Below are 20055 nucleotides of genomic sequence, written 5' to 3'. Positions count from 1 at the left end.
GGTTAGGGCCTAGAGTTGACACAATAGCAGAATCAGTATCTCTTTTAAATCTTCTTTCTACTTCTTCAAACCAGTATAATGTAATTTCATGTGATCTGTTGAATTATAGACCTTAGTTTCACTATTTCTTTCTAAGCTAAGATGAAAATGTGCTCCATAAATAATGTTGAAATTATTAAATAAGTTTTGATTTTTAACTCATCTTGTGTTGTGTTGATTTTATGTCTGTATAGATGGAATGATATAATTATAGCAATGATGGATGCTTTAATTACGTGAGGAAGTCGATCGTTTATTGTGGATGTCAAAACTCTTTATGAAAATTATTTTGGACGGGCCATGCAAAGTGAAGTTATTATTATCATTTTAACCATGAGTATCCTAATGTAGTATTACATTTGTTACAAACAGCTATTTTCAAATACATTTTTCTTACCCTCAGATGTCTGTGGTGTTATCACTGTTAGTAATTTGACGTGATTGGGCACAAGCCTCTACATGAACATTTGACATCCCCATTTCCTTCAGTGTAAAGTCCTTCAGTGTAAGTCATGCCCGCAGTCATCCTACGTTCTGCTGGTTCTGGTCCGTCTGGAAATTATGGTCCGGACAAACTTTCTGCACCAGCCTGTAGTCGGTGCCGGTGAACGCGATGAAGATACAGATGACCTTGAAGGGCTTGGCGCAGATCCAGGCCGCCTGCGACTGGGTGTTCTCCGAGTAGCACACCTGACCCGGGTCGTAGAGGCACGGCTTGGTCTTCTTGGACCGGTTGGTCCTCTGGTACTCCACCCGGCAGTTGAGCTCTGTCATCACCATCACCACCTCCTGCTGCTGCTGCTGCTGCTGCTGCTGCTGCTGCTGCAGGTCTGGCCAGGGCCCGGTGGCCGTGGACTGCGGAGGCCCCTGGACCTGGAACTCTGGAACCAGAAGCGGCTGGTGACCGGCGAAGGCGGCGGTCCCAGGCCGGTCCCCGGGGTCCGGGTCCCAGCTGACGGTTTTGGACGGGGGCACGATGCTCACCGTGATGTTCCCCAGGCGGGACGAGTTGTGTCTGAAGTACACGCTGAACGTCCCGTTGATGTGGTCCACGATCTTCCCCGTCACCAGAAGGCTGAACTTCTCCGTCTTCACGTTGAAGTAGAAGTCGCCCCAGCCCAAGACCTTCTTGGCCTTGGGCGCCGGCTTGCCCGCGGGGCCGGGGGCTTTGGCTTTGGGGGCGGTGCGGTACAGGAACTGGTCCACGGTTTGGGACAGGTTCTGGGGCCAGCCGAAGGGCCCAGACTGAGCCAGGAGCGGGGCCTTGGGTTTGGTGGAGATGATCTGTAAGTCTTTAGATAGATGTTTGACCTTTAGAGGTGCTCCCAACGGCTCTCCTCTGCCTGGGACGTCCACAGCAGACTCAAAGGGAGGAGATTGTTGCCTTGGGCCTGGTAGATTGTGGTTCTCGTAGTCCGTTGTATCATGACCCTGTGGAAGGTAATAATTTACGCTTCATTTATTGATTCATTGTTCCTTAAAGAATGTATTTCTGACAGTTAAAATGACTATTGAGAGCTCAAATAAGTGAGAGGGGGAGGCAGAGAGAGATAGAGAAAGAAAGAGAAAGAGAGCGGAAGGTGCCTCTTAACACCTTGAGTAAAGGAGACAGATAGTTTTAGAGTACCTATTAAACATCTAATCGATTATAATAATTGTGTGTTGTTTGTATGGTTGGGTTGAGCCTGACTTGGGAGTTAGACTAATCAATGGGATGACTCCCTCAGGCAAGGTCTATGGATGAATTCCCAACACAGAATAAGATACAGACCAAAATGCAGTCCAATTTCAACCTTTTCTATCCCTCCGTTTTTTTCTCTCTCATTGTCTCATTATTGATTCCATCTCTTGACTCTCTCTCTATGTTTCTTTTAGGTCAATCTGTCAATCATCTTTTGTGTTGGAGAGCAAGGTTGAATGACAAGCCCAGAAATTACAATACACACTACTAATAGTAAGAGTAGTAGTAGCAGAGTTTGCGTTGAACCTTTTAATGAACCCGTATTTATTCAGGTCAGTCTCGTTTATATTGTGCACTTCTTCTGCAGGAAAAAACCTGATAACGGAAGAAGTACATAAAAACAATGGAAGAGGACAGCACATGTTCAAATGACCACAATAGGATTTCACACACAAAAAAACATCACACTAAGAATGAAGCTCCTTTCATAATACCACTATGAAATACTGACATAAAAATGCAATCCTCTTAAACAAAATACAAAAACTGTGTTTCAAACCACCTATTTTAATGCTGTCCATCGAAGGCATTAATCTTAGTATGGCCTGCCACGGAAAAGGTTCTTATCAACGAACGCCAGAACACATAAGGATAATGCAAGCACACTTTCTTACACCGCCCACACACCCGCAAACACGCACATACGCCCGCGCACACACACACGCACACTCTCACAAACACACACACACACACACACAGTGTCTTCTTTAATAAAGTGTATGACCTCTATGTGTGGTGTTGGTCTGCTCTTTAGGGTATGAAAACTAAACACAAGAAATTTGAATACAAACTTTGTGAACCCTGCTGAACTCTTGTTTGAGACTAAAGTCCGGGGGGGAATGCAAGAAAGGGCATTTTCGAGAATATAAATATAAAGAAAGATCATTGTAATTTATTCGCACAGTGTCATTGTTGAGACAGTTGAGTGCATTAAATACCTCGCCTCAGAGAGAGGTGTAGAGTTCACAATCTTCTGAATATTTCAGATATAAACAATTCAAATGCCATCATTATTTCTTCCCCCCCTATTCCCCAATAAATACATGTCCACAAACCAGTCGTCCCATCTCTATTCTAAGAGGACGAGGAGGAGGAGGAGGAGGAGGAGGAGGAGGAGGAGGAGGAGGAGGAGGAGATTGGGAGAAGGAGGAGGGGGAGGAGGAGGCAGAGGAAGAGGAGCAGGGGGAGGAGGTGGTGGCAGAGGAAGAGGAGCAGGGGAGGTAGCGACGGAGGAGGAGGAAGAGGCGGAGCAGGAGATGGGAGGACGGGAGGAGGACGAGGAAGACCTCCAGCTGTTGGTAATGCAGCTCATCACTAAAGTTTGAGCCATGTCCTCAGCGGCCCTAATTGGCCCTCAGCGTGTGACAGCGGTGTCAGTGGCACCGTGTCAAGCCGCCAGAATGGTGACTGCAGCTGAGCAACAGCGGTGCAACGGCTGCGGGAACACACCGACTCTGTGCGTGTGAGAGTGTGCGTTATAGTGAGAGAGAGAGAGGGAGGGAGAGAGAGAGAGAGAGAGAGAGAGAGAGAGAGAGAGAGAGAGAGAGAGAGAGAGAGAGAGAGAGAGAGAGAGAGAGAGAGAGAGAGAAATCCCTACCCCGGCAAAACTGAGAGGAAAAAGGTAAGCGTATTTTTACAGGTACAACTGGGTACACCTCAGTCATAGGAGGAGTAGAATATAGACGATCCGAATGTCACTGTTTCCTTTTCTGGTCGTGCTTGTATAAAGACTAGAGGTATCAATACAGCAGTAGCACATTCACTCAATGTATTTAATGAGGAATATATGGAGTTTTTTAACCCGACTTTCTAGACATGATTGAATTGTGATTGACTTAATATATATATATATATATATAAATATATATATATATATATATATATATATATATATATATATATATATATATATATATATATATATATATATATATATATATATATATATATATATATATATATATATATATATTCAATATTTCTGATATTTCTGATACTTCATGGCTGCAGAGTGGAACCCTGCAGCCATGAATCTCCACATTTAATGTAACCTTCTCCTCTGAAAATAAAAACCAACATCAAACGTATTCTGCACAACAACTGATTTGTTTTGATACTACACTCCCAGCAGAGCATTGAAGAAGCACTAAAGATGCTTACTGTTGTTGGTAGCAACCACAGGCAGCTGATGACAAAGTTCAAACCAAGTGTCCTCATCTTCCCGCAGTCAAGGGCGCTCCGTCCGCCGTTAGATGCGGCTAAAAGTGATGTCCATCTGATCCAACGACAATAAAATACGCATCAATGTAGTTCGGGAGGCGGCATTGACGATCACGTTCTTCTCAGGCGCAAACTCGCCCACAACGACGTGGCGGAAAGATCGGGTTTGAATACAAACCCTATAATGTGCTTCCCCGCTCACTCTCTCAAACCCTGTTCTCTCCTACTCCGAGGACGCGCGCGCGTACGCGTAATTTTTTTCTTAAAACTACATGGGACGCGCGCCCATGGTTATAGACTAGGCCTACTTGCACCTTGGATATTTCACCGCATAACGGTTCAGACCACAATATAGAAAAGATGAATGCGTGAGCGGTTGCAAATGTACAGCCCTCTCTGGTGTTCCCACACTTTATGACCGATTATTTGATAATACGTGTTTTCCCTCAAATATCGGCTAAAGACATACTGCAAACTATTACCTCACAGCATCACTGAAGAAAATCACCGATAGGCCTTTTTAAAATAATTAAGTATTGCTAATTGGTTAGGCTACAGACCCACAAATAGGATAGAGATAATATAATAATTCGTAATTCTGTCCCATTCGTGCGAATTTTCCTAGGCTACACCCCTGATTATAATCAGGTCGCATATTTGTTTCGCTTTTCACTAAAGATGTCCGTGGAGAGGAATGAGTAACAACAAATTTGTTGATGCTCTGCCGCAAGGTGGGGTTTTCTTCTGCTGTGTAATTCAAAACTCTGCATGAAGAAATCCTTAAGGCCTGTTCCCCGAGAATGTTTGAAGGCCAAAGTAAGATTAAATCAATGTGCTGAACCACTTGTCGGTTGGTTTTTAGGGTTAGGTAGTTCGAGATAAGTTCGTTTTGATTGCATGTTTCATGTCCCACTACTGGAAGAGTGTATGCGCCACGTATCTCTTTAAATTTGGCATAGGTTATACAATTCCAAGTGATAAATGGGAAGAGTAATTTACAACCAAGGACTGCCTAGTCCATCCCTCAGTGCTGAAAACGAAGAAAGTTTATATTTCTGTTTTTTTGTGATGCTAGATAGGGCTCGCTTTCCATGTGCAATACATTTGAATGTTTGTTTGTTTTTTAACATTTTTCTTTCTTCCTCTTATTTACATTGACGTGAGCAGGGCCGGCGCTCGGCATAGGCGACATAGGCGACGCGTTGGGGGCGCCCTCTGGTGGCGCCCTTAATTAGTCAATTAAAATATACAAAACAAACGGAGAAGGGAGGGGGGGAGGGGGCGCGGGAGACCTCCCCTGCCGAAATGGCCAGCGCCGGCTCTGGACGTGAGATAAAAATATATGTAGTGTCCCATCAGCCCAACAAATGGTTCAAGGACGAACAAGACACTTCGCTGAAAGTGAGAAGATGAGATTAACGTTTTTATTTGTATTTTGTATCCACCAGAGGTCCTTTTACAACTTTTACATTATCCCAAAGTTGACGTCATCAACAAAATTTGGAACAATAATGATGCATTGATAATTCATTTTCTAAACGTGGCATGAAGGTAGATCTCGTGTCCCAGTACATACGGCTTACTGTTGTAAAACCTCAAGATGAAACCAGGTTACATACCCAGAATCCTTTGCGAAACCTTAAAAGTCTTTAAATTACATTTCAATTGGAACATTGTGTTAAACTGAATCTTTCAACGTAATGTATAGTTTTAACACTCGTGCTTCTATCCTACTGCAGAAGTGAAACTATAGGCGACTGTTATTTTAAAAACGTCGCTTACTGTGTTAGTTTGGAACATTAGGAGACATTTGAACACGCTTATCAGCAACAATTAAATTCCCCTTCAGATCGCATAAATCTTTCGCCTTTTATTAAAGGTTTCCGTGGTGAGGACAAAGTATGAGTTAAAAAAATGTTTTTGCTGCCTCGCTGCAAGGTAGAGATTTCAATCAATGTAAAATAAATAAATAAATGCATCGTACCAAAATCTAAATTAGTTACCTGACTTCTCTGATTTATGCGTCAAATCAACTTGGCATGAAAGGAGATTTCATGTCACAATTCATGTTTAGGTGATACAGCTAATATTGGCTGTTCTAAAACGTCAACATGAAACAACGGGCCTACCCACAATGCTTTGCGAGACAGTTAATTCAGTACTCTTTACATTACATTCCAATTGGAACATTGTGTTAAACAGCATATTTCAAGGCATTCTGTAGTTTTAACATTTGTGCTTCTGATTATTACTGCAAAAGTCAAACTATGGGCTACTGCTCATTTAAAAACATCACTCAAAGTGTTAGGTTGGAATATTAGCTCACATTTGGACATGCCTATTTCAGGAGAATTCTGGTTTCTCTTCAGATTGCATAAATCTTTCGCCTTTTACTAAAGATTTCCGTGGAGAGGAAAAATGTGAGTGGTAACTTATTTTTTGATGCTCTGCCGAAAGGTGGGGCTATCGTTCCTTGTTCGATATAATTACGGTGCTGCTGCTGATGGTGCTGCTGTGTATTTATCTGACTTCCCTGAAGCTTATTATGTTCTATTTCATGTAGGCTATGCCGTCTAGGCTTCGCCTTATGGGCTTGTCCCATGCGCGTGCACGCGCGCACTGGAAATTTCAACTATGCACCAATCAACGCGGGCACCGCCCACATTTCCCACGGCACCGTGTATATTATGTGACGCACCGCCGCTCATCCTCCCTTTTCTTTCAGCATTGTACCATCAACAGCATGACTTCTAAGCTTCAAGAACCCTGGGGCAGCGGCGTGGGCGAGGCGACAGACCAACGGTCCTTTTCAGGGCCACTGGAGAGCTCTTCCTTAAGAGCTGGGCCCTTTTCAGGGCCTCATTGTGCTTCCCTGGCGCCGGGTGATGGGTGTCGGGCACCTGGCATGTTTCAGATGCCTCGGCTCTTACCCCTGCCTCCTACGCCGCCTGCCGCGAACTTCCTGAAGAGGGGCTCCTCTCCAGGCACCTCTTCTCACCGTCGGTGGACGTCTCCGAGGCCATCGACGTTTTTAAGGCCGGAGTTCCGGACGTCGAAGACGACGACGACCACGTCGAGGTTTAACGACGTCGCCACCTTGGACGACGTCTTTCCGGACTCTGCGTCCGGGTTCTCCCACTCCAGGGCCTCCACCGCCACGGCCGTCCCCAGGGAGAAGCCAAGCGGGGGCCTCAAGGGCATCCCTGCCGAACCCCGCCTCTCGCCCCCATGTCGGATGACATGCAGGGCGAGTGCTTTCATACCCTGTCTTCCTCCCGGCGGGCTACCCAGTGCCCCCTGTTGCCGCCCGTTCAGAATTTCTTCACCGCTGCGGGTGGAGACCCTTCTACCCTGAAGGCCCCGGCTGATGCTCAGTCAAAGGGGACCCCTCCCCTGGCAGCGCTTCTCTGTCCAGGCGCCAGATGGCGTCCTAACGAGATGCCGCTGACCCCCGACCGCCTCCAGAAGCATATTATCGGCCTGACGGACAGAGTGTTCGTCTGTGCCTCACAATCTGCGGCGGCGGTCAACAATCATGTATGTGGAGTATTTTGTTTGTTTATTAATAACTTATAATATTCCTCCCTGTTCCTTCACTTTGTTCTTGTTTTTCAAGTTAGATATACACGCACACCTGTTCACACATTTGTTGTTCTTGTTCCTCACATGAATAACTTTGTTTTATTTATTGATACCCCCTGGCTCTACTTTGCTGTTCTTGTTCACACTAACTGTATGTTTGCTTCGTTGTTCTTAGTCATACTTGTTCCCACCTGTTTTTGGTTCCACAAACCTCAGCCTGATATATGTGGAGAGGATTTTTTTCTAAACACTCAGCATCTCAAACACTCCATGATCAGAACGCTGAATAGGGACGTGGAAGTAAGCATCCTTGAGATCCAGGGATGTGAACCAATCGCCCTCTCTCACACACCGGAGCAACGCTCCGACAGTGAGCATTCTGAACTTCCTTGCGGCAACGAATCTGTTGAACACGCGAAGATCCAGAATAGGTCTCTTTTCCCCTGACTTCTTGGAAACCAGGAAGCAGCGGGAATAAAACCCTGGGTGAGACTCGTGGGGGGGGGAGCGACAGTGATGGCCCCCTGAACCAAGAGACGGGCCACCTCTGCTGCCAGAGCCGTGCTCGCAGCCGGGTCCCGTAGCGTGGTCTCCACCAACCCCATAAAGGGTGGGGGACGACGCTTGAACTGTATGGGATGGCCCCATCTCAACGTGTTGTCCAACCACGATGGTAGAACGCACCGCCGACAATCTGTCTCTGGAGGCGGTCGGGGGGCAGCGGCTTTTCGTTAGGGCGCCATCCGGCGCCCGGACAGAGAAGAGCTGCCAGGGGAGGCTCCAGGCGAGGGATCCCCCTCGCCTGAGTATCGGCCCACCCCTCCACGTTGGTGAAATCCGTGAAGGATTTTCACCGGGGCCTTCAGGGTCGAAGGGTCCCCACCGGCAGCAGTGAACAGGTGCTGCACAGGCGGGTACAGGGGGCACTGGGAAGCCCGCCGGGAAGAAGATGGGGTGCGAAAGCACTCGCCCTGCATATCATCAGATACGGGGACGAGAGGCGGGGCCGGCATGGGAATCCCCTTGATGGCCGCCGCCTCACCCATGATCTCCAGAAGAGATCGGCCATCCGGCGCGGTTTCCCACGTTGGACGACGGTGGCGGTTGTAACCCGGGAGCGGGAAAATCCGGACGCCGAGTCACCGAAGACGTCGTCCATGGAGGCGTCGTCGTCGGCGTTGATGATACCGTCGTCGTCGTCCAGTCGATGGCGTCAGCGAGGTCCACCGCAGGAGAAAAGAAGAGATGCCTGGAGAGGATCCCCTCTTCAGGCAGCTCCCGGCAGGCGACACAGGAGACATAGCAGCCGCGGCGTGGTCGGCGCCGAGGCACCGAAAGCACGCCAAGTGCCCGTCACCCGGTGCCAGGGAGGCGGGACAGGAGGCGCATAGGGGTCCTGAAAAGGACCTAGCTCCAGGAGCGCTCTCAGGTGGCCCTGAAGAGGGCCGTTTGTCCAAGGCCTCGCCCGAGCCGCTGCCACCGGCTTGGGAGATCCGTTTTGTCGAAGTCACCTTAATGTATTCTCGATTTTCCGCTGATAAGCACAAGTGCTGAAAGAAAAGGGAGGATGAGCGACGGTATACACCGCTTTATATAGACACGATACCGTGGGAAATGTGGGCGGTGCCCACGCTGATTGGTGCATAGTTTGAATTGTTTAAGCCTAGACGGCGTAGCCTACATGAAATAGGACTGACATTTACAAATATGCAACAATAGTCAGAAAAGTACTTGGGCATGTGTTTTTTTAATATACCATTCAATATTGCAATCGCTGCTGTCAGTCCCATATAAGAACGTTTTAAGCGCGGCGTTCTAAAACACACTCTGATATTGAATCAAAAAATTCATTTTGAGTGCACCAGGACAGATATCCGTTTTTTTTTTAGAGGCAGCCTTTCTAAGATGGTCTGCCAGTGTAACATCATACCGTGCTATAAGAGATCAAGGATACCCAGAAAATTTCCATTTTTAGGATTTCCTATCCGTGCATTTTGTCCCTGTGAAAAAGAGTTTCCTCGACGCACAATGTTGTTGGTAAAAACATATATTTACTTAAAAACAATACCACAACAGTCGAGTCACTTGCACAACTCAAGCCGCCCTCCAGTCTAGAACTCTGGCCCTCTTAAGGAGCACCAGAATGGGTGTGGCTCAATTAACCTATGAGCCACAGTAGACTATTACAGGGCTAACAGCCAGACAGGAACACGTGAATCTTTTAAAACATGTTAACACAGTGAAGATGCCATTCACATCTTCACAGTCCCCCTCTGTGGCAGGTTTCTTTCTGCAAGGAAGAGTATGCAGTCGATCACTCGAGTCAACAGGCTCTCTGCAATTCGCTATCAATAGTTTTACCTGGGCATAAGCGGGGTGCCAATTCTTTCCACATCAGATAAGCATTTATGTGGTAACCACTTGTTTCATGGTGCTTCAGTATCTTTGAAAGACACTGCCAGTTATTATACCCCACCACTCTAGTTTCACCAAAAAGCTTACATGCAAAACAATAGACTCTGTTAGAGCTGTTGGAGTAACCAATAGGGGTGGGAAAAATAATCGATTCTTCGATGCATCGTAATACTGTGTAGAACGATTCAGTCTCGATTCAGATACGATAATATTTTTTTTATTTTATTATTAATTTATTCACTTTTGGATTATTAACGGAGTTATAAAGTATCAACTTTATAACTCCGTTTTTACTGGGTCTATTGACATAAAACAAAGACTTGCATAGAGATTGAAGTAAAACAAAATAGCCACAAACAAGTTCCTTTATTTTTCTTGTTATGATCCGTTATATTGTAGGCTCCATTCAACACAGTTGCAAGACAACAGTAACCTGTTGTTTTACTAGTAGTAGATTTAGCTAACCTGTATATTTACAAGCCTCCTCTTGATACACTGCCATAAAAACGACCTTCCCAATCTTTCTTTTTCTATGTTGTGCCCGAGGGCATTCTTCTCTGCCTCTCCATATTGAGGTACGTGTCATCAGATGACAATACGGTTCAAATGAAGACACTCTGGCGCTCGCCTCCAGGGCGTAGTCGAGGGGGCGGCCACTGGAGCTCCGTGTGGAGAGGAGGGGGGGAGGGAGGCGAAGGAGCGGGGGGGCGCCTTATCATTGACGTTCATCTGTTATTGATCATCATATCATGTACACAAACGCTGTTAAATACAGAAAATGCCGACTCAAATAATTTTACTTCCATCGCTTTGGCGCCCCCTCTGGTGCGGCGCCCCTATGCGCCGCATATAGTGCATACCCACTTTTTGCGCCACTGCTGGCTGACATGAACCACGTCACCCTCGATATCGCAGTGACACATCTCTTCTCTCTCTATATGATAGATGGCTCTGGCCGAACCGTTGCTTAAAACAGCACAAAACACATAATGCGAATATGCACCGTTCTGACAGTGATGTGCGTCCTTCTGGGTAAGTAATTAGTGTACGAAACAGAACGACACTATTACGAGTCCTTGTTGTGCTCGGAGGTGAAAAGAGAGAACGGTCAGAAATGTAAACAATGACCTCATGGATTCGAGGTGGACCTAGTCATAGCCAAAGATGGGCCTATGGCACAATTTGATTGGCGATATTGGGCAATAACCGGCAATATCCCATATCGTTTGATTGGCGGTAACTCCAAGATTAGCAGCACATTGTCGGACAGTCGGTTGAAAATGAGTCGGACTGTGGAGACGGAGGAGACGGAATTACTATTGGGTATTTGGGTCCGATATCCAATAGACATTCCGTACGTATAAAGTTACATGTTTTGCCTTTGATTTTTTACATACAAAGTTTGTTGTTTATTGCCAAAAAATATATAGTTAGCGGACAAATTACAGGCCACGGGTTGTTATCAGCCACAGTGGCCATGACGTGTGGTGATCCGTTTCATGTTCTATTTGGCCCGTTGTCTAAGGTCAAGCCCACTCAGTAAGCGCAAATGTGTGTGGGATATCTTCAAAGGTCGACTCGAAGTTGATTGCATATCATCAAACATGCATTCTACCTTTTGTGCATTATTCTACATCACTCTGGAGGTCAGAGTGAGATTTATGCGGGGTTCATATAGGAAAACTATTTAGATCTTTATTTTTAATTCAGTTTCACTGACGGCGTTAAGGAGTTTCAGAGTGTGGAAATACCTTATAAATAATGCTTACTACATCTAGTGTTTCATTCTTCTTCATCATGTCTTCCTTAGTAAGGAAGTTAAAATAATCCCCAATAACCATGTACTCCATTAGGCAGATAGATAAAAATCATAAAAGAATCGAATCTACTCTGTTTGACCAACTCGTATCTCTGCCTATATAGTAATACATTTGTATTGGGGATTGCTTTAACATGTTATTATAACAAAATGCAATAGAGGTAAATACTTTAATGAGCAACACCATTTCTAAAATGTTCATATCGGCAAACACATACGCCGATTCCAATCTATCTGTGATTGGCCAATATCGACTGATAAAATCGGTCAGGCTCTAATATATATATATATATATATTCATATTCCAGCACCCACCACTGCAGGAAAAAGCTGCCGGCCTATGGAATATGATGTCAGTGGGATATGTTGTCCAATGTGCGATAAAGGTAAATATGTATGGCCTATAGAGATATTGCCTGGATTTTAGACGATGATCCAATTAAAACGAATGGACCACATATTAAGAAAGAAGAACAGTTGAGAATGAATTCCTGTTTGCGTTCAACCACTGCCTTGGACCGCCTATCAACTAGCTTAACGATGATCGATAAGAAATACTTACTGCATGGCACAATAGATTAGTACTGTATATTTATTACACGGTTGATTCCTCTTACCACTCAAATGTCTTTGAGTTCTGTAAAATTAGTATAATTTTAACATGTAATTCCCACCAAGGGGTAGGTCTACTTTTGCAGGTACTTTTTCAAACCTACAAAACCAAAATGATGCTGTAAAATACAGTACATAAGAAACAGATTATTTAAGTGCGGGTCTCTCTCCAGTGGCTGGTGCTGATTGTGTTCTCCTGCTCTACAGGAAGTGTTGTGAAGCGAAACTGCACCAATGACTCGAGTACGAGCTGCACGCCGTGTGAGAGAGGCACGTACATGGACATGGCCAGTGGACTGAGCCGGTGTTACAGCTGTCGAACCTGTAAAGCAGGTAGTGAACAATTAAAGGTCCCATGGCATGCTACATTATGGATGCTTTAAAAAGGTCCCATGGCATGAAAATCTCACTTTATGAGTTTTTCTAACATAAATATGAGTCCCCCTAGCCTGCCTATGGTCCCCCAGTGGCTAACACTTGCGTTCGATGTAAAACGAGCACTGGGTGTTCTGCTCGCCTTTGAAAAAACGGAGGCTCAAGTGTGCTGATTTGGAATGTGGTCCCTTATGTCGTCATAAAGGATCTAAGCTCCTTCCCTTTCGCTGCATTGCCCGCCCAGATAATTTGGCCCGCCAATGAGACAAGACCGTGTGAGCACCACTTGCGTGTGTGTGTGTGTGTGTGTGTGTGTGTGTGTGTGTGTGTGTGTGATTACACACACTGTAACGCAAGTGTTTGCTGTTGGTGTTATGGCGCTGTTACGTATTTTAAGCACATAAAGAAGAGCTGTGCACATTGTGAAGAGCTGCCCCCACATGGCCACTAGGAAGCAGAATCGAACACACAAGCTGCATTACCCCCACATAGCCACATGGGAGCAAGATCGAACACATAAGCTGTAATTACTATACATAGCCACAAGGGGAGCAGGACCCGACATACAAGCTGCAATAACTACTCCAGCCACAGATGGCCGCACCTTGAGACAAGTGAGGAGGGCGGAGTCAATACGTCAGGCCACGCCTACTTGATACAAACCAGAGCGGGAGTCAGATTTGAGGTCAGAGACGGGTGGCAGCCCCATTGAGAGACCCGGGGGAAGCCCCGGGGCTGGAGGATAGCTCTGCGGTATTTTTCTCCACACGTGTTAAATACAATTCCCCCCCTTTTTGCTTCATAATTAGCATACCAAAATACTTTAACAAATAAAGTGAGTTAAAAGCGACCCGGATTGGACTACTTACTTACAAGAACACAACAGTGCATAACACCTAGGTTCTTTGACGTCTCTTGTATTTACACAACAAGACTGTAGTTGGGGTTATCTCAGCCATGGTTGAGAAGGAATTGGCGGAAAGGAATTTTGGCTTTGACTCCCTGAAGTACATGAACTGTGACATGCTGCCTGCCACCGGTTGCCGCGAGGCACCACCGCCGCGAAGCACCACCACCCGGCAGCGGGCAGCGGGCATCAGGCAGCGCGCAGTTCAGTCTACTTCAGATTGATGTGGAAGTGGAAGAACTAGAGACGTCGGAGAACCCGACGAAGTCGTTTGTGATTCATAGTATCGTCTGGAGGCGCACACAGCTTTTGGCCGTGATAATAGTTATTATGATATAGATATCTATGTATTATATGATATTATTTAGATAAAGAGCTCCAGGACTGTAACGCAAGTGTTGTACACTTCCTTGTTATTTAGATAAGAGTTCTGCTGTTGGTGTTATGGCGCATAACACGTCGGACTCTCGTCTCTGGTATTTCCACAACGAGACTCGTAGTGGGGGTTATCTCAGCCACGGTTGAGAAGGAATTGGTGGGAAAGGAGCTTTTGGCTTTGGCTCCCTGAAGTACATGAACCACGACATGGAGGAGAAAGGGATTGTTGCCCGCGAATGTCTCCCGCTTGGGCACCGCTTCCCGCTGCCGAGGCACCACCGCCTCGGCGCTGCAGGTGGCGGTGGTGCCTAAGCGCTGACCGCTGCCGAGGCGGCGGTCCCTCGGCAGCGAGGCTCCGGCGGGAGACAACCGCGGTCAACAATCGCAGAAAACAAACCCTTTCTCCTCCATGTCGTGGTTCAGTCTACTTCAGATTGATGTGGACGTGGAAGGACCAGAGACGTCGGAGAACCCGAAGCGGCCGTTTGAGATTCATAATATCGTCTGGAGGCTCACACAGCTTTTGGCCGTGATAATATATATCATATGATATAGATATCTATGTATAATATGATATTATTTAGATAGAGAGCTCCAGGACTGTAAGGCAAGTTAGAGTCGCAGTTCTGATAAATTAAATGTAGAAAAATACAAACTTAAGCTATGGGGGGGGCCTCTCCCAACCACTAAGCACACATAAAGCTGTTGGAAGGCCGCACTGGGTCACAAGAAGCGCAACGTCTGTCACCTCCCTGCACCCGCCCATTCCCCAACAGCGCCATGGAGCAGGAGGTAGGCAGCACAGCAACTGGCACCGGCAACCATCTGCTTGCTACCCCTGGAGTCAGCCTGCTGCAGGCTGCCCAGGCCATCCTCCAGGTGGAAGATGGGGAAAGGCCCTGGGATGTCGCCCTGGGAGAGCGTGGCCTACCGAGGGCTTTTCCAAGTCCTCCGAGGTGCTACCACTGCACTGCTTTTATGCCATATCCATACGCCGTACGCCTCTTCGCAACTCTCAAATCTTACCCACAGTGCTATGCTGTCGCTATAAAAATGACTTTTATATAACCCACAAAAATGCATGTTGATTATGTGAAGTTTCAAAAATGGTATTTGATATACCCCACATTTGCGGCCAAACTAAATTCCTATAATTTGGGAATGAAAAAAAAAAGTAAAAATAAACAAGAATGTAACTGCATTGAAATGTTGACTTGTTTGATCTGTCAGAACAAGGTCTGGTAGCAGAACGGGAGTGCACCAGCGAACAGGACTCAGCCTGCACCGTATTGGATGGCTTCTACTGCCAGGAGCCCAACCAGGAATCAGGCTGCACTCTGGCTCAGAAACACACCCAGTGTAATGGTGTCCAGATGACTAAATTACCTGGTGGGGAAATACTCTGGTAGTTACTACTATAGTACTATTACTACTACTGGTAGTAATAATTACATCACAAAGTATTGGATTTGATTGTAAATGCTTGTGTGTTGTATTTCCACATGTTTTTGTAGGAACCAGGGGCACTGACACGGTCTGTGAGGACTGCAAGACTGGGTATTATTCTACAGGTGGTAATAAATGTACAGAATGGAAAAGGTGAGTTATCTCATTGGGTCATTTATTTATTGTATGAATTCAAGGCACTTTATTTACTATAACGTTACTGCATTATAAACTCGCACACAACGTCTAACTGATCACTGTTTTGATTGTTTGTTTGTTTGTTTTGTTTTGTCTTGTTTTTGTTTTATTTATTTTTTATTTATTATGTTTATTAATTTATTTATTTATTTATTCCACAATGTCTTGTTTTTTTTAAACGATTTATGATGACTATATGCTCTGTAAGGTGACCTTGGGTGTCTTGAAAGGCGCCTCTAAATTAAATGTATTATTATTATTATTATAACACCAGGGCCCCGTTTCCCGAAAGCATCTTTAGCCTAAGTGGATCGCAGAGTGGGTCGTAAGAGCATCGTACAGTTTTCACACCGTTTCCCAAAAGCATCTTTGGTAACGAACGTCTTAAAAACGCTCACGAGTCACGAGTAGCTAACGAGTGCTCCAGGCCAGGGTACTCGTAGGACGCTAAGAGCCTCGTTAGCCTACTATAGCCTCAGTGGCGTAGCCAGCGGACATTCGGATGCGTTTTATTATAACACATTGGTAATGGTGTATCACGTGCGTCTGAGCCTAATGTGGGCCATTATGCTCTTAGTTTGAGAGAGACAGTCCAGGAAATGTTTGAGCAGGCAGGGCACTTAAAATGTGTGAGAGAAAGTGGGGGGGATTTGTGCAGACTGACATAGGCTACTCATAAAACGTAGCATAAAATAATGTAAAAAAATATATATATATAAAAAAAAATATTATATTTTTTTATAAAAAACAAGCAAAGGAGCAGGCAAAAGGCTGGGATATTGTGGGGATTGGACACGTTGACGGGAATGTTTAGTGACATGTGGGAGGGTGGAGGGGGTTAAAAAAAAGTCTCAATCACTCTTCGACGTGCATGAAAACCAGCCGCGTAGTTATGTGGGAGGCCGTCCTCACACCGATCTTCCTCGTCGTCATCGTCCTCAATGTCCTCCGGTTCAACCAAAGCTACCCCAGCCTTAGCTGCAATGTTGTGCAACATAGCTGTCACACATATCACAGCGCATGACTTGGCCGGCGAAAACTGGAGCCCTCCGCTGGACTTGTGAAGGCATCTAAAGCGCAACTTCCACCTCCCGATCGTGCGCTCAGGATTAGGAATGCTATATATGTCGGCCTAGGCTTAATCAATTGTGTTTTAATATCTTTAGCATTCATATTATTGCAATCTATTCTTTTCGTAGGCTACTCTGCGGTTGGCCTTGATGGGGAGATATTTTAACCCTTTTTAACCCCATTTTCCTCCGACATTCCTGCGTCTCCCCCTGCGTCATAGCCCGTTTCAGCACCATGTCAGTGGACAGGTATCCTAAGATCGTCTTGAGTGCAGCGAATGCGCGTTCACGTTAAGAGGAGTTTCGGGAAACGCTCCAAAGAAATTATCGATGGTTCGAAAAATCCCTCTTTCGAACCATTTTACGAGCGAAGATCCATCGATATCGGGAAACGGGGCCCAGGCCTATTAAAAGGGACAAAGGTCTCCAAAAGAAAAGACTACATGAAAAGGTAGCCACAATACTGGCTAAGCAACAGTAGGCCATGGAAAGAGAAATGAAATGAAAGAATATGGATCTATGGATTTAAGGTGTCTGTCTGTCTGTCTGTCTGTCTGTCTGTCTGTCTGTCTGTCTGTCTGTCTGTCTGTCTGTAGCTGCGGGAATGGAAAGGTGCTGCAAAAGGGAAGCCAAACCAAAGACGCGGTCTGCAACACAGCCCCAAGAAGACATCACTATGTTGTAATAGTATCAGTGCTGCTGCTGTTGTTGCCTGGTTAGTTAAAGGAGAAATCAGGTGTAAAATGGATCTGGGATATGTTTGGTATGATAACGAGTTGGAATGCTCGTTTGGGAGCAAAAAAGCGCATATAGACGTATTCTTAAGTTGGCTGTTTTTAGCAGATTCTACCAAAACGCTATAAACTTGGAACGATAGGGGCATGTCTCATGGTAAAAACTAAATCGCTATTTTAAACCACTTCCAAGGCTAGAAGTAGCCCGACACTTCTTTGGTAGTATAATAAGGGTCTTAACATGTAAAACAAGGCTTGATTACTTTGTAAGTGTACAGATTGTTTATTAAAAAGGATGGGTAGATTGGCGAACACAGAGCTTGTGACATCCGTCAACAACACGCAAGCTCTGTGTTCGCTAGGGGTGTAACGGTACACGTATTTGTACCGAACCGTCACAGTACAGGCACTTCGGTGCGGTTAGAGGTATACCGCGATACGTAAATGTGGCGTACATAGCGTTAATATGGCGAATGCAAAGGCTTGTTTTGCGATGCAGAATTTAAAACTTGAAGTAGGAGTTCCACACGGACCGTTTAGCCCAAGTATACTACTCCAACTCTGTAATCCGACTCCGTAACTACGGAGACCCCTCAGCAGCTCTCTGTTGGGATGTCGAATATGCAATGCAATTCACCGCCCGATCTATCTTATATGTTGACTACAAACCATGTAAGCAATGTTGTAAATAAACTTCCAAAGCTTTTCAAATCTTATTTAGTGTTTTATTGGTCCTTAAAGAGACCCTATTATACTACTTTTCTGGTCTTAATTTCTTATTAATGACTCCTAGAGAGAGAGTTATTTAGGAAGCCAAATTAGTGCTCTTGATACTCAAGTACTTTACTAAAAACAAGTACTTCAGTACTTTTACTTAAGTAGACATCTGACTGTAGTACTTTTACTTGTACTTGAGTAAAATTTAGCAAGGGGTATCTGTAAGTTCGTAATTGAAAAGAACCGCTGACCGGATATGGGTCCGTCACTGATTATGGTCCCCCCGGAAACATCCGTTGTCATTACTTGCAGTTCGTTTCCCTATTTTATCGTTTTGTGAAGTCAATGCAGGTGTTTCTGAGTTTGCAGGTTTTTATGGGTCCCATCCCATGCTGAAGTAGAAGGCAATGAGGTTGTCGACATGTTGGCAAAAAAGGCACTGAAACAGGATATACAGCTGGGTGTTCCATTAAGTAAATCTGAAGTTAAAACAATAATTAAATCAGAAATCAACAAGGTGTGGCAAGAGCAATGGGATAGGGAAAATAAGGGTCGTTTCCTGCATAGAATTCAGGGACAGGTGGTAACAAGGAGACAGGGCTGCTGGAACAGAAGATGTGAGGTTATCATCACAAGACTACGCATAGGGCACACATGTCTTAACCACAGTATGAACATCATAGGCAAACATGAAACAGGGGTCTGCCCAAAATGTAATGGAAGAGAAACAGTGGAGCATGTTTTACTACAATGTGAGGCATACAATTTGGAGAGAAGGGAGCTGTTCAAAAATGTTAAAGCTTTGGGTCAAACAAGCTTGACCTTAGAGGGTTTACTCTCCTTTTCCACACTGAGACCACCGGCATGGAAACATGTAATGACTTATCTAAAAGCAACAGGTTTATTTGACAGATTAAAATTTAATCTGTTGTTTTTCTATTTATATGATTTTGTTTATTTACTTTTGTTCTTTTGCATAGTTTATAACGTATAACCTCCATCGAAGCTCTAAACCAAACAGTAGGTGGCGGTAATGCACCATATTGGTTTGCCAACTGCCAAATAAACACGAACGAAGAAGAAGAATAAGAGTTTGCAGGTGTTTTTCTGAATTTGCATCATCAGCGTTTTGGCAATTGCAGCGCACGTGTTGTGTAGTTTGCAAGTGTAGTGGCCCATCTCGGCCACCGTAATTTACGGAATATCTGGAACGCACCTGTTCACTTGTTAAAAAGGCCCTACACACATAATGCGAATATTCGCCGTTCTGACACTGATGTGCATCTTTCTGGGTAAGTAAGAAGTGTACGAAACAGAACGTCACTATTACGAGTCCTTGTTGTGCTCATGGACATAATAAAGGAGGTTGTGCTCGGAGGTGAAAAGAGAGAACGGCTGAAATGTAAACAATGGCATTATGGACTCGAGGTAGGCCGTACTGAACGCCCTCTCGTAGTATGCTACACACGTAGCATTTACGATGACGCAATTTGATTGTTTCGCAGTCTCGGGGTTTTGGGCAATATCCCATGATTGAGATCTCACGTAATGAAAACAAATAAACTGCTATCTTATCTCATCATCTCATCTTCGTCCGCTTATCCGGGGTCGGGTCGCGGGGGGAGCAGCTCAAGCAGGGGGCCCCAGACTTCCCTTTCCCGGGCCACATTGACCAGCTCTGACGGGGGGATCCCGAGGCGTTCCCAGGCCAGTGTTGAGATATAATCTCTCCACCTAGTCCTGGGTCTTCCCCGAGGTCTCCTCCCCACTGGACGTGCCTGAAACACCTCCCAAGGGAGGCG

At 45.4% G+C, this 20055-nt stretch overlaps 1 protein-coding gene and 2 non-coding genes across 4 annotated transcripts; all 3 read left to right on the top strand.

Moving 5' to 3' along the window:
• Positions 1-5829: 5829 nt before the first annotated feature.
• Positions 5830-5945, top strand: LOC115553753 (U5 spliceosomal RNA). Its single transcript, XR_003978496.1, has one exon. It is a non-coding gene; the product is annotated as a U5 spliceosomal RNA (small nuclear RNA).
• A 404-nt stretch (positions 5946-6349) lies between these two features.
• On the top strand, positions 6350-6464 carry LOC115553741 (U5 spliceosomal RNA). The gene has a single exon (XR_003978492.1). It is a non-coding gene; the product is annotated as a U5 spliceosomal RNA (small nuclear RNA).
• Positions 6465-10870: 4406 nt separating this feature from the next.
• Positions 10871-18252, top strand: LOC115539866 (tumor necrosis factor receptor superfamily member 14). 2 transcript variants are annotated; one of them, XM_030350713.1, is made up of 6 exons: positions 10871-11029; positions 12125-12202; positions 12636-12761; positions 15319-15477; positions 15603-15687; positions 17399-18252. In XM_030350713.1, the coding sequence occupies exons 1-6, from the start codon at positions 10987-10989 to the stop codon at positions 17520-17522; spliced, it is 615 nt and encodes a 204-aa protein (XP_030206573.1). In that variant the 5' UTR covers positions 10871-10986; the 3' UTR covers positions 17523-18252. The 2 variants fall into 2 exon arrangements, with proteins under 2 accessions (XP_030206573.1, XP_030206583.1); XM_030350723.1 differs by lacking the exons at positions 10871-11029; positions 12125-12202; positions 12636-12761 and adding an exon at positions 14551-15044.
• The last annotated feature ends 1803 nt before the right edge of the window (positions 18253-20055 follow it).

This window comes from Gadus morhua, chromosome 1 (genome assembly GCF_902167405.1).
Source record: "Gadus morhua chromosome 1, gadMor3.0, whole genome shotgun sequence".
Lineage (NCBI taxonomy): Eukaryota > Metazoa > Chordata > Actinopteri > Gadiformes > Gadidae > Gadus > Gadus morhua.
This window is presented reverse-complemented; position numbering and strand designations above follow the sequence as displayed.